We start from the raw sequence: 15,321 nt of genomic DNA on the forward strand, positions 1-15,321 counted from the left end.
AGTCCATGCATGGGCAGTAAAGTCTTGGACTTCTTGAGTGCTGGTCTTCTGCCTTGGTCATGCAGGAGCCATTTTTAGTTTAGCCACAGAGAATATACTGAAATGCAGCAGCTTACTATTTATTCCTGCCAAAAAGACCAAGCTATGTATACACACTTTACAAGCCAAGACATAGATATGATTACCTGTATTTGCTGTTCTCAAGTTACACAAAATAGGTCCAATACATTAACAAAAAAGTCTGTTTACTTAAAAGCCAGGTCACCAGTGCAAAGCCATGCATTTCCCCCATGGAAGACATTAAATGTCACTGACCCGTTTCTAAGTCAAAGTGGCAGATTTCACTGCTAAAGAACATAAAAGGGACTGAGCAAGGTCGTGGATCTACCTTAAAAGTCTTGTGGTGATGCTGTCCACAGAAGCACCACCTATGTCATATGCATTCCACATTGCTAGCTTACTTGGACAAATAAGTGATCTCTCACTATGATATTTCTGCCAAGTAAACCAAGAGAAAGGCCCATGCAGGATTTCTTCTGTTTGCACTAAGTTACGAGTCAAAGGTGCAACGAACTGTTGTGAAAAAAAGACATTTTTTTTCCTCTGGAAAGCTTTTTTATTAAATTCCCATGTCCTGTTCTACAAAGGATGGAAATGTATACTCCAGTCAAATCTATTACTAATACTCTGACCTTCCAGTTGCCAGTACATACAGAGGTCTCTTCCAGGGGTTATTACACTTCTAATGACTTCAGAGGCTTTAATGTATGGTGGGGAAAATCCTTTAAATAGTTTAAATTTTCTTAATTTAATAATCTTTACCCCTTCCCATCCTTTCTAAATTCTCATTTCTCTCATCCCTCCACATTTTTTTAAGAGGAGCAGGATTATTTTATCAGATGCTATTTTTTCAAATGAACCGTTCTGCATGTGTGGTTTACCACCTGTATCAGTTGCCGATTCGGTACGAGTTGGTTCTGTCATTCCAACAAACAGGAATACCATAATAATAATTTTTACAATTAAAATAGATAATTCTTTGTATAATTTCATCCCAAGTGCAGAAAGCTCTAAAACGATATATTCAGCCAAATGGTGCCTAAGCCTTCCCTGCCATCCTGTAATAAAGAAATTCGGCTCATGGTGCAAGACCTGTTCTATTCTCCTTTGAAGTTACTTCAGATTAATGACCTCACAAACAGCAAACCTCTCCAGGAGAGGCAGGAGCTGGCTTTTCTGAGCAATACAGCCTCATACTGTGCCTTGCAGGATTATGCCTAATCCAGATGCATTCTCACAGGCAAAATATTATGAGTTAATACAATCAGCTAGGTTGGAAAAGACCTTTCAGATCACCAAGTCCAACATTTACCCTAGGACTGCCAAATCCACCACTAAAGTGTGGCAATAAGGGCCTACATCACCTTCATAAAAATCAACAGGCAACTTCCCCACAAAAATTACTTTTATTTTAAAAGAAACTGAAAACAGACAACAGAAAGCAACAAAGTTACAGACAGTGTTGGACAAAATGTACCATATACATTATCCAAGAACGCTGGAATCAGATTCTGATACATGTTCTTCTAAAAGGTATCACATCATTATTAGCCAAAAAAATAATTAAATGTCAACAGTCTTAATCAGCTTATACTTTGCATTGTTTGGATGGCAGTAGATTGGTAACTTGCCTTTTTCAACCCATCTTTAACACTGAAAGGAGAATATGGACAAAGAATTCCAAGTCAAAAGGCTCTTAAGAACACAGCATCTGCTCTGTAGGCCATATATAAAAGCCTGGAGGAGAAACTGTCTTTTAAGTAAAAAATCCCTCAACAACTCTGTATTATTTCACATTTCAGAAAAAAAAAAACCCAACAAAAACAAAACAACAAACCTATCAAGAAAGGAACAACAACAAAATAAAAGAATCTACGAAAAGCTTGCCCTACTTAAACTATATGGAATTTCAGAAGATGAATGCCTAGGAATAGACACAACATCTCTCGTGACTCCAATCCCAAACTGTCTCAAATACAGCAATTCCTGAATTACAGTGCACAGCCCTTTTAGTAAAAAGGTGGGGTTCAGCCAGTTTGTTTGAACATGAGAAGGAAAATTAATCATGTATGGCAAACAATACAAAAATAGGTATTTCCTGTGATGCTGGGGTAAGCCATGTCTGAATCTGGAAGCTAAGGGCGATATTGAATGCTTTTAAGCCACAGGCAGCACCTCTAAGGGGCTGAACACCATTCAGAATTCATCACCTCAGAACTGATGACACACAACACTAGGGCACTAATGGGATCCTTTACTTCCATATAAAATTTAAGCCCAAAAAAATCAGGAGTTCCATGCAAACAAATGAATGTGCATAACTCAAGATGTAATGTAGGATAATTATATTGCCTCAAGAGTTCTGCTAAGTACACTTAATTTTCCAATTTTAAGGAAGTCTATTCTAATATAGAAAGCTTCAGACAAAACTTAGTAATTGCAGAATAACGTTAAAATACATCCAGTTCTACATCCTCCTGCATACATCTAATCACATCCAATAGATAAACAATGGCATGTTTTGTAAACCAAGTAAAGAGCGTTAGAATTTTCACACCCATGAGCGTACGACCAGATGTTCACCCATTTGTCAGAGGACAGTAATACAAAACTCATTCTAACAGTTGTGGCAACAAGATGACAATGCACATAAGTGCTGTGTGTTCTGAAAGGTAGTCAGTTTAATTATCATGAATTGCTACCATCTACCATACCTCATTCTATGCAAGATACCACACCAGCTACCAATCCATAAACAATAATGTTTCACATACTTCATAGAGTAGCTTAAAACACATCATGATATGAAATAATTTGTATTACATAGTAATTTAATCCCTGGCCACAGGGTTAACGTTGGACAAAGTCTGGAAACTTTTTTCCAATTTGAATTACATACATTAACTTTGCCACACACCACAGCACTAATGCATGTATTACTTCAGACATGCTCTAATTTAAAATTGAAACAAAAAAGTTGTTGCAAAAATACATGTCACCAATGTGGAACACATTCAAGATTGTATAAAAAGTACTGAACTGATATCCTAAAACAGGTATATTTAAGCAGTACATAAGGAAAGATTAGTTTTAATATGAAACAGTCATTTAAGTCACATACAACATGATAAAAAGCATGACTTCCTTATTTGAAAATGCTACACCAATACTTTTACTGCCAGGTAATGTTTATTTATAAAATGAAAGGGATCTATTTAATGCAGATGTGTTATTGTATTAAGTTGGAATAAAGACAAATGTTTAAAAGTTGCTACATTTGAACACCATTGATTTTGTAAAAATCTCAAACCATACAAAGCATTTCAATGGCAAATATCATAGGCCTCAAACTGCAAACACTTTGAAACGTTCTTGATGCGTGCGTGCAGTTCCACTGACCGTTAGTTCTCACGTGCTAGAAGTTAAGCCTGAAAAATGTGATTACAAAACTGGCTCTTAGATGAAAAACTTTAAGGTCACAATGTTTGTATTTCTATAAGCAGCCCCCAAAATTATGTTTTTAATAGTAACTTCATTACTTCAGTCTCTTTCATCTGAAGATCTCAAACAAAACTAGGCCTCTAAACAACCTTGGCAAGTAAGCATTAGTCCAGTCTTCTGAAGGCAGAAGTTGAGGCACAACCAACCAACCTGCTTGGCTCAAGTTGTAGAAGGGATTGGTAAAACAGCCAGAAACAGGATTTTTGACATCTACCCTCTAGCCTATACAGTGTACTGTCACTTACCCTGGCAACAATAAAACAAGTATTTTAAAGAGCAAATTACTTATTTTCTCATTTAAAATTGGTCTCTGGAAAAAAACAAACCCTAAGTATTGAGGACAGTTTGTATCTATTCATTTCAGCCTGAGGGAGGGGAGAACTTTTTAGGCAATACGGGCTCGTTTCTGACCATGACAAGAAGCTGTTCAAAAGGACACAGGCATTTCCCATACAACTTTTAAGGTTTGTAAGATTTACAAAATCGTTGCAATATTTTTGGTGTGCAGCACCAGTACAGTCTAAATCACCAGTAATGAAAGAAGCACGATAGTTCAATAAAAATTGTTTCATGTAGAGTATTACAAAAAAACTCACCTATTCTAATCCACCCTCCCTCCCACCCACCCTTCTATAACTAGTTTCTAATTCTAACCAGCTGACGTTTTCCTAGTACCTTACTAACAAAACATGATTGTTGTTTTTCTTGTGCATACTTGAACTACTACTAGTAAATACATGCAGAGAGAAACAAAGTATAATCCTCTCTCTAGACAGAGTCCAGGTATGCCAAGCACACATCAGTAGGGCAAGCATATTGGCTGGATGACTTTCAGAGATCCTCATCAGTCATATCTCTGTCATCAGTGTAGTAACAAGTTTGGGTTTGTTTTTCATTTGTTTTTATTTTGTGTAACTGGCATTTGCTAATGCTTTGTATTTACAGGTTAATAAACACAGAAAATTTACTGGGTTACAAACCCAACATAATACCAGTTCAGAAAAACTGAAATAAATTGTTAGAATAAGTTTCACAAATACACAATTTAAGGCCTTTTAAGATGATATTCCAGTTGATTTTAAGTTTGTCAGAACATTACATTTAAATTCCAATGTCTTGCTACCTACCACAGGAAACACTTGCCTAACCGTGTAGGGTTCAGGAAGAGATTAAGAAATACATGGTTATTTTAAACACAATGTCTGCTCCAAAACTGTCACAACATTAATTGGACTTCTGAGAACAAATGCTCCAAACACCTTCCCACAACAGGAATGGGGTATGGGAGAGGGGAAGGTATTGCGAACAGCACGCTTGGGTAACAACAGCATCATTGGAGCTTGTGTTGAATTTTCACTGAGTGCAATGCTTTTATTTCATTTACATTGCTGTAGGTCTAAACCAGCTCCACTCTCTTCAGAGTGCAATTTTTTGCAGAGATTAAATTGAGTCCCAGAGGAACAAATTTATCTAAACAAGGTTTGGTTTAGTATCTACTGTAGGTACAAAAAGTAAATTCTAACAGTCAGTCAGTCATTAGGAAAGCTACTGAAGAATAAACCTAACAGAGGTTGTATCGTTGCTTGTAGATGTTTGTTGGGTTTTTGTTGTTTGTTTTTAAATATCCCACCTGTAACAACAAAATTTAGTCTCTGTACTAAATAAAGCAAATGGTGATGAAAGCAGGAACCCTGGGTCTGCCTTACGCTTTCTTTACATCTCTATACAGGAAATCTTCAAGGTATGAATTCTGTCGTTTACACTTGAGACATTGCCTTTTTCCTAATGAGAGGCAAGACAGAAAAGGAGGGAAATCTGCACTTCTCTGGTAAAAGAGTATATAAAACTTTTCACTTTAAAAGTAAAACAATGACAGTTATGTGGATCTGCACAGTATGTTCTAGGAAACTATGACAGTAGAGCCCATTTAAAAATCAAACACAATGGTGAACTACGAAACAGGCCTCACTTTTCACTCATTAGCATAGCTTACCATAAAACCTACCTCTTTGTACAGATGACTATTCTACAGAGGCTCCTACATCACTCATCACCACAAACCTGAACAATTTATCACATTAAGGAACATGACTAATACCTGTAGTGCCTGACATATGAATTAACTGCTGACTCTTTAAAAAGTTTCCAGCACAGGGGTATTATAAGCAGAGTCTGTAATTACAGTGCCAGCTTTTATTAAGTTAAAATAACACTTATCTCTACAGAAACATTGATTTTCAGTTGCATATGCAGCTGTATCACACTGCTAAGGCTGAAATATTCAAGGCTAGATGCTTCCCCACATGAAAAACAAAAAAAAAAGGGTTTTGAGATCAAGAATAAAATCAAATTACCCATATTAAAATATAATTGTTAGTATCACACATGAAGCTCTAGTGCCATTCATACTTGTCAGCAGAATATAAAGTTTAGCAAAGAAGCTAAACCTCTGATTACCTGCTCCTGACACAACGTAAACTCACCTAATGCAAAAGCTTTATTTTTCCTCACCACCCCACAGCAAGACTGGCTGAGGCAGTGGCAGGAATTGTTTTACTTTGCTGGCCACATTACCTTTTAATGCAGAGCCTGTGCTCAGCACACTCCACTGCCTTGCACGCTCCTTTATGTCAAGTGGACTGTGTAAGCCCAGGGTGACTGAGCAGACACTAGCTGAAAGTCCTTTAAGCTGAGTTGGGCTTTCCCTGCGCTAGTTCATTCACAATTCTCAGCCAGCACTGAGGCAGAGTAGAACCATGAACAAGAAAGGATGAGAGAAATGCATGATTGCACAACCGTGACAGATGCAGAGACTGTATCCTAATGTATGTGCTTAAGAGAAATTAATCAAGGTTACATATGCAACCCTAGTTTTGGTATTCTCTATATTTAAAGCACTGGACTTCATAAACTTGATGTGTTCTTTTTCCAATGTACTCATCATATTCTGTAACTATTTCCAAATACTGCAAGACCCAGCAAGAGTCTTCAGCAAGCATTTGCTGAGAAGTGAAAGAAACAATGGACTTTTCAAGGAAATATAAATGCCTTTGTATTAGAGAGTTAGCAGGTTTCCTCATGTTACTAAGCATGAAGTCATCAGTTTTTGAATACCATGTTACTTCAAAAATAGGAAAAAGCAGATGTGAAAATCTCTGTATTTACCCCAAACCAAAAACTGTTAATACTGCACATTCCTCCATGTCATCTCCACTGTATTCAAAGAAGGACAGCGAGAACGTCTGTAATGGACATTCACCCCCCAAAAATAAAATGTAATGAGTACTTGCAAATATAGTACCATTAAAACCGAGCACTAAATGCCAGTGCTAGATAACACATTAACACTAGCAAATTAGGGGCTATTCATGAAAGCACTTTTGCCTTCAATAAAACTGTCAATGCACATCCTACTTATGATCAGTTGTCAGTTATACTTTACAGTTTAATCAGAAACAAAACAAAAAATCCATCCTGTAAAACATTTGCACACACAAAACTAAGAGTACAAAAGCTGAGATGGAATTTTAAAAATGAAAACAGGTAAGATGACAGCAATTAAACACAACTGATTGTCTGCAGAAAGTGAAGTACCCAATTTACAACCAAATCTTCACAGCAAGTATTTCAACCACTACCACCAATTCACGCTGTTAGCCATCCGTGTTCAGTGCAGGTGGCCCTGCAGTCTCTCTTGTACGCATTAACTGGACATCTTTGTCAGCCATACAAGTATCACAACCCCATACTGCTGATGCTTCTGCTGTAAGAAGGCCATAAGCTGACTCAGTCATACCTGTACAGATCCGATGAAACCATTTTTGACAAGAGGCTTCACACAGGATGGCATCCTGGTCATCGTTGACTTCATGTGTACAAATTCCACACGGATAGACAGGTTCAGAGGATGAGTGACCATGACGACTGGGATGAAGGGGCGTTTTGCTGCTCTTTTCAGAGTTGCATGCTTCAGCAGCACCTCGAGGCTGGCGGGACTTACTCTGAGTCCCATTTGAGTGACCAGCATTAGTGTTATCAGCACTATTAGGATGGCTATTATCCTGGTTTACCACGTTGTTTCGAGTAACATTTTTTAGGTCACTGTTACCTTGACTCACAATGTCCTCTGGCCTGTGATGATGCTGATGAGCAGTAGTGTTCTGGTTGGATGCTTTGCTTGCACCTTGACTAAAGTCTTGCTTTTGTGCTGATGATTTTGTTTGGTTGTACGTGTTTGGTGGAGGAACAAAAGAATGGTTTGACTCTAGCTGAGAATTTGGGAAATTTGGATTGTTTCCAGGACCAAAGTTAGATGGCACATCAGGGTGAGGTATCTGACCAGAATGGCCAAAGTTCTCACCAGGATTCGGTCTGAAATGCTGACCAGGCATACTGACATTTTGATTTATCTGACCACTACTATAAGGTGGTTGATTCCCAAAACCTGGGTTATCATGTGGACCAAAGCTGAAAGAGTGGGGCCGACTAAAACCCATTCCCACTGGGTTTTGAGGAAGGGGATGTGGCTGGTTTCTGAGGGAGTAAGAACCACCATATGGTGAGGACACTCTGGGCAGCATGTGAGGTGGCATTCTGAAAGTGTTATAGCCTCCAAAGCCAGGATAACCAGGATTACTAAAATATGGATTTCCTGAAGGAAGTGGTTTATAAGACACAGTATTATAGTTGTCATCAAAAGGATTTGCAGCTATAAGGTGGTCAGAGCTTGGATTCGGCGGTGGAGCATATTCAGATGGAGGAGGAAATGATGATCCCTAAAAATATTTTAAATAGAACATTTAAATTAGTTTTAGTATTTCCCTGCAAGACAGGCCAACCACAAAAGGTCCTGGATTAGTGCTAGTGCTGAAAGAGCTGTTCAGCTGTTGCATAAAGCTTACCCACCATACCCTGCCAGGCTGTATGAAATTTCAGCACAGAGGCAAGAGAGGAGTTTGGGCTCTGGATAATATGGTGATTTGTAGTAATCTCAGTGGTTTAAAAATTGTGCAGTTACACAATCATGTTTCTGAAAATACTACTTGATATGCAACTTCTATTTCTTAATGTTTCACATAAGAAAAGCAACAATATAGAAAGCCATGTGTCACTTAAGCACATGCACAGAATATTTCCAAAGATTGCAAGAGTAGATTTGAAGCATTTACTTTAGCTGCATTTTGGGTTCATTTTACTGAATATGTGTCTCTTAAGAAACCTCATTTCTATAAGGATATACAAACCTAATGTTACTATAATTGTAAAAAAGGTATATAGAATACAGGAGTTTGCATATAGGAATTTTCTGCATACCAAACAGAGGTACCTCTTATGAGCATTCAGTGATTGGGGGCAGTCTGCAAAGCACAGTCAATAGGTGTAAGATAGAAGGATTTCTGGTTACAGAGCATAATTAAATGTTTAATGGAGCCCAGAGGCTGTTTAAATGTTATCAGAGTGGCTATACAATTGAATTCCATAGTAGACTAGCCTGAGGAGAACATCTACCCAGTTCACTCTCACACTAACTGTGCTCACAGAAAGAATTTCCTCCAAATACCAATAAACTAAGATTAAACTTTCCCCCTCCACCCCCCCACCCCCCAAATAATAATAATACTAAAATAAACCTGCTGTGCTGCAGATTTTGAACCTGGTAAGAAGAGAGGAAACTAATCAGCATTCCCGGTACAGTTATCACCTTTCCACAATGCAAAGGAAGCTCCAAGAAGGAGGTCTGAAACCCTTAAATTGACTGAATGTTTCTCAGAGCAACTTTCATTATGACTGCTTTAAAAACAATAAAAACTAAGAAACCAGATCCACATCTCAATGGAATCTGGACAGTCCTAACAGAAAGCTAAATAAATAAAATCACTCTCACTGGGCAGTACCGAATTAATAGATATTCTCATCACTCAAAGCTGAATGAACACACAAAGAAAAATTCTACACTACAGATACCTAATTGCTTTAGATGCTGTGTGCTCAGGCTTCCTTTCCTGGAAACGGAGACTGTATAGAATTGCCAGATTGCAGGGATTCACTAGAAAGAAGCTGAACCTGCCTCACAGCTTTTGCTTGAAAATCACTCGGGAATATGCCAAGAGTTTGGTCAAAGCATTAAGAAACCATACTGATCCATTAGCCCACAAACCTACACATACAAGAACAAAAGAAAGAAGTAAAGTAGTCTCATGGCAACTACCCATGCTGTACAGATTTCAACCAATGGCTACAAAGTCATTGAAAGAAAGCCTGTCTCAGAATCAAATCCATATGGTAAAATACAAGCTATTGCAGTCTCACTGTGCTCCTCTCTTTATAGGTCTTTGGCAACCTACAGAGATTAAAATAACTTCAGTGAGAATAACTAGTATTTTGAAGATTCTAACTTCACAATACAACTGAAATATTCTGTATGTACCTGCTATTTGTGAGAACAGACTGATATTCCGGGCAATGTGAGATACCACAAACAACATGTGGGTGCACTACTTATTACAAAATCAAAAGAACCAAAGGGAATTTACCTGTGTATTTGCTTTGCGTTTTTTCTTATCAGGGCTCCCAAGTTGTACTCCTGGTCCTCCTAACCCATCCAATCCACTGTCACCACCTACAAAATTTCAATCGGTGCAATACTGCATTAGTTTTCTTACAGACTGTGTTTCAAGTTTCCCTCTGTAATAGCAACAGATATCTGTTACAGGTACTGAACTTGCACTAGTTCTGGTGGCTAACACTGCAAGAAGCATCTGGAGGTAAAAGCATACCTTGTATACTGCTAACTTAATACCACTTTAATGTCCAATTCATGCTCAGAGTTAAACATTTCCATTTATTTTATCTGTCCCTTGGTGTCTAATATTGCCACTGCACTAGTTAGAAGTATCTCTTGTTTGCTTAATGCATAAAACTGTCAAAAGAACTGTTTAAAACCATGCATAAGATTCACCTCCTATTTACCTTACATAGACATAGCATTTATCAAACTCACTGTACCAATATACAACAATATATTACAATACGTTGTGAAAGAAAAGGCAAAAAGTAGTAGATCTATGACTGAAGCCCATTGAAAACCTGCCCTGTTGTTTCAACAGATCTGCAATTGATAAGATCTAAATTCCACTAAATGAAAGATTCAATCAGACAAAACGATACCTGCCAACACTGAGAGGGGTTCTAAGTGAACCTGTCTTTCTCTGCAGAAACCTCATAGAATAATTGAGCATAGCTGCTCTGGCACAAAAAGAAATAAAGAATGTTCATTTTATTGATCACTGAATCAGGCTTGATTGAGCAACCCAAATCTGTACTTCACCTGGGATTCTTTCTCACCTTTGTTAACAGCGGAACCAGCTCTCAAGTTGTATAAATTGTGGCTTTCAGTTTTAAACCTCTGGTTAACTTTCTAGACAAGGAAAAAAAATAAGTTCTAACACATTCCTTACTACCCCAGTCAGCCTGCCTTCATGCGAATGCAAAACAACCCTGAGCTGAAGTACAAAAATCACTCTGGGGTGATACGAGAGCAACAAATGGTAAGATACTAACACCATTACAATAAGAAACTATATGTTAATTTCATTTTCCCCAGGCCCATTAAGATATTAGTTTATTTGCTCTTTTAAAAACAAGGTATATATATGCACATATATATATATGGTTAATATATATATAGCAACTATAGAACAGTAAGAAGTGGGCAATCCAACCCAAAAAATGTGCTGTTACTTGTTTAAAACTCATATTCAGAATACAAGGCAAACTTTAACCAAGATGCAAGCATACACCTGAACACGCAGGTTTGTCTCTATTACCAAAAGTAATATTACCTGAAGATAACTGTGAATTATCAATAATATTATACAAAGAAGCATAATGTATGAAATTGCACTGCTCTATGTTAAAGAGGTATTCCCTGCAGACACCTAAACCAACTTTCACTGTTCAGTAAAGTAATGGAAAATCTCTTCTCTCAGGGAAGAAGCAGACCTACTGTACACAGACTGAAATATCAACAGTTATTTCAAATACCCCTGATCAAAGGGGGGGCCAACAAATTTCACTCCTAGCACTTCCTTCCTCCCCATCTCCTTTTTTGAAGTTTCATGGAAATTACCAGTCCTATCCCCAGTAAGAATCCAGTTCTGCCTCTGCTTTAATAAGTTCCTTTTGGCTTTGCCTGTCACTGTTCAAATCTGTGAGCATCCGAGATCCACACCTATCAAAACTTAAGTTTGGATTTCAAAGACTAGGGCATGAAGTCACAATAAACTTCTCAAAATAAAATTATGCTGTTGTATAACCTACAATCAGAGTAACTAGGGATTACTTCTTTTAAAAAGAGAGTCCTTTTTGACTTGATTTAGAATACAAGATCCTGTGTATACCTAGTATGCGGTGAAGCACTGCCACTGCATTAACTGCAGATACTAACTAATCACAGCATAAAGTTTTACATAAAGAATGATGATTAAATCTCCCTTATACTTTAACTTTATAAAATAATCTTCTTGATATTTACTCAAAACTGACCCTGCCCTTTGCATTAGCTTCTTCTCTAGCATTCCTATAGGTTTATCATAAATTCACTGGGAAACTTCACTCTGACCACCATTCCTCACAACTGCATAAAATGCACTCCTGTTCCTTGTGGTCCTGCACTCATAACACATAAACAATATTAACCACTGGTAGCAAAGCATTACAAATATCCAGATTTCTTTTAATAAATTAACAACTAGCAGTGCAGGTATGAGTAAATTTGTGGCCAGGCACAGTAGTGAGGATCATATGCAAGTGCTGCCCTACAGTAGCATAAGTTAAAACTTTATAAAATGATGTATAAATTCCCTCTCTGGGATATCATTCTTCAAAAGCACAAGCCTATGAATATTAGAATTCCAGTGACAAGTTCCACGATTTCTCCATGTATTACTTCCACGGGTGAAGCCAGTCACAATCCTATGTTTGCAGAACAGAGTCCTACATCTGGAAAGGCACAAAGCTCTTTTATGTTCTCAGTTCTCGCTGTGTGAGGCCAATGATTTAATTTAGCCCTACAAATTTATATTTTCCCTGTGGATTTTATAATGCTTTAATTTATACATGAAAGGAAACAGAATGTTACTCCTAGCATACCTCCAAAAATGAGTGAATAAGGGTCATTTTCCTGCAGCCAAGATAAACTTTCCAGAAAGTCACTTTTGGTACCTACCACACAGACCTCCATTAAAAGGTGTACTGAGAATTCAGGAACATTGTACTAAAAAAAAATATTCATTGTTTGACACTATTTTTCCAGGAAAAAAAAAAATCACACAATTCTTTTGACTAGGGCATCATATCTGCAATGGATTTAGAGACAGAAATACACATCAGAGAACTATTCCCTTATTAAATAACAGGGAGAATGTATTTTTTTCACTTACATTTAGAAAAGGAGAAGTTCCGGATTCTTTTTTACTTCATCCATACACAAGAGATTTTCAGCATTATTTATGAGAACTGCAACTGTAGTTTTGTTTACATATTAAGAGATTGTGACTTTGCATGCAATTTATGACATACTTAACATGCCTCAAATACACTACAGAGTTTTTTCATTCTCTCTGACAAATCTCTGTCTAGGTTTTTACAGGATGGATGCCAAAGTCTTTTCAAACAGCTCTTTATCTCTGTAAGAATGTTTTCCCAAGAAACATAAATGGCTGAATAAACTTTTCATTAGAGACTGAAAACTAAGAAGAGTCTAATTCTGACCAGATTTGGTGAGCCTCTTCTGTGGTCCTGATACTGTAAACAGTTTTGATATTAAGCGGTAATCACATGGAACTCGGTGGGTAACTCAGGCATGTGAAACTGCATGTGCTTAAATATTTGCAGAATCAGGGCTTGGGAGTGAAGGACTCTAAGAAATCCCAGTCTCCTTTGTAACACTGCTGCGTATTTTCATTCTCTCACTCTCAAGGTTGCAATCCAGCTGTTATTAGAACAGTTTCAGAGAAGCAGAATGTAAGTCGATGACAACGTGCCTAGCTGAATCTACACCTTTCCCCACTTACCCAACCATTAAAAAAAAAGCTTAAAACATCAAGAACAATAGAATTCCAGGGGCAAAACAGGAGACGAGGCAAAGAGAAGCAATAAATTGCAGATCTTACGTTTTGCTATGATTTTCACCCAACTCAGTCACCCGACTGTCTCTCATGAATTCATTCGGAAAGCATTTCTGCTTTTAAGGACTATGAGGACACAACTACCGCTGCATAGACTGATGTGCTACTGCCATTAAAGTCAGCTGCACAGTCAAGTCGGAAGAGACACCGTATTTCTACCCTTCTCCTTGCACATTTCAAAGAAACGCGTACTTCAAACCTCACTGGAGCCATTCAACAGTGCTACTGATAAAGAACAATATTTGGACAGATTTTTCATTTCCCGAAAAACAAAAACCTCAGCGAGAATCAAGCACAAGAGCAAGACCAGGGGCAGAAGAGCAAACACTGAAGTGTAATTTATGGGCTCTGCATCAACACTAACTCGGACATGTGGCACTGCCGACGTATTCCCTTGCACCAGCAGTATGCACGCTGCATACTAATGGGCAGCACATCCAAGAAAACACGGGACATGACCACGCACCGCACGCGTCCCCGCGCGATCCCAGCTGCGCGCAGGGCGAGCCCGAGTTGGGCATTTCAAGGCCCGGAGGCTGCGGGAGCCCGCGGCGCCCGGCCGGGCCCCACCGTGCAAACTTAACGCGGCTGCCGCGCCTCCCGGCCCCGCCGCCAGCCGCAGGAAGGCACCGCGGCGGGGGCGCGGGCGGCCCGGCCCGGGACCGCTTTGAGCAGCGGCGGTCCGGTCCAGCCGATGCGCGCATCCCGCGGCGCCCGCCGGCTCCCCTCACGGGAGTTAGGCCCCAGCAGCAGCCGCCCCCCATGCCCGGTCCGGGCCCCTCCCGTACCTCGGGATCTCTTCAGCGCGATGGGGTCCTTCTCCTGTTCCGCTGACATTACAGACCGCAGCGCATGGCTCCCAGGGCAGCAGGAATCGAGGCTCTTTGATGCTGCTGCCGCCGCCGCCGGCCCGCGGCCCGCCCCCTCCTCCCCCGCCTCCCCCGCCGCCGCCCCCGCCCGCTGCTGCCGTAGCCGCCGCCGCCGCCCCAGCAGCGGAGCGAGCAGACTTTGCAAAGTTTGGGCGCGGGAGGGCTCCGCGGCGGCCCGCGGCCAGGGCCGGGCGAGACGGGCCCCGCCGAACGGAGAGCCGCTGCCCGGGAGCTGCGCGGGGGCCCGCGGAGCGCCGAGCCGAGCCAGGCAGGGTCCCCGCGGGCTGCGGGCGCCCGCCTCGCTCGGCGCCCGCCGCCGGGGCTGCCAGGCCCCGCGGCCACGCACAGCGCCCCTGCCGGCCACCAGCGCCGCTCACCTCGCTGTACCCCGGCCGCCGTTGCCATCCGGCTCCCTGGCCTCCAGGGGCACCGGAGGCAGCTCCCGCCGCGGCGGGGCTCCCCACACTCCCGCCATGAGCGCGGCGGGGCGCGGCCCTTCGCGAGGGGCGGAGGAGGGGGGAGCCGACAGCCCCGGCCGCGCCCCCGGCCCGCGCCGCCGCTCGGAACAAAGACGCGGGGCCGGGGCGGGCTCCTCCCGGCCGCCGGGACGCGCTGGGCTCGGGGCGGCCGCGCGGACCGTTAGTGCGCGTGAGGGCGGGAGCGCGGGCTGCGGCCGGCACGCGCCGCTCGGTGACCGCCCCTCG

The 15,321-nt window shown here is 40.9% G+C and overlaps 1 protein-coding gene across 1 annotated transcript; it reads right to left on the reverse strand.

The window, feature by feature from the left end:
• Positions 1–1,447: 1,447 nt before the first annotated feature.
• On the reverse strand, positions 1,448–14,840 carry PYGO1 (pygopus family PHD finger 1). Its single transcript, XM_061347461.1, has 3 exons — positions 14,537–14,840; positions 10,095–10,180; positions 1,448–8,336 (listed from the first exon to the last, which is right to left on the reverse strand). The coding sequence occupies exons 1-3, from the start codon at positions 14,583–14,585 to the stop codon at positions 7,215–7,217; spliced, it is 1,257 nt and encodes a 418-aa protein (XP_061203445.1). The 5' UTR covers positions 14,586–14,840; the 3' UTR covers positions 1,448–7,214.
• Between the last annotated feature and the right edge of the window lie 481 nt (positions 14,841–15,321).

Source organism: Neopsephotus bourkii, unplaced genomic scaffold (genome assembly GCF_033783945.1).
Source record: "Neopsephotus bourkii isolate Nb327-2 ecotype Australia unplaced genomic scaffold, CSIRO-AGI_Nbou_v1 NB_318, whole genome shotgun sequence".
NCBI lineage: Eukaryota > Metazoa > Chordata > Aves > Psittaciformes > Psittacidae > Neopsephotus > Neopsephotus bourkii.

Bases quoted from the DNA above. Each gene is read 5' to 3' on its own strand.
- PYGO1 (XM_061347461.1), bottom strand. From the start codon at position 14,585: ATGTCAGCGGAACAGGAGAAGGACCCCATCGCGCTGAAGAGATCCCGA. The intron at 10,181-14,536 runs GTACGGGAGGGG...GAAATTTTGTAG, and splicing joins CGCGCTGAAGAGATCCCGAG to GTGGTGACAGTGGATTGGAT. The intron at 8,337-10,094 runs GTAAATTCCCTT...AAATATTTTTAG, and splicing joins AACGCAAAGCAAATACACAG to GGATCATCATTTCCTCCTCC.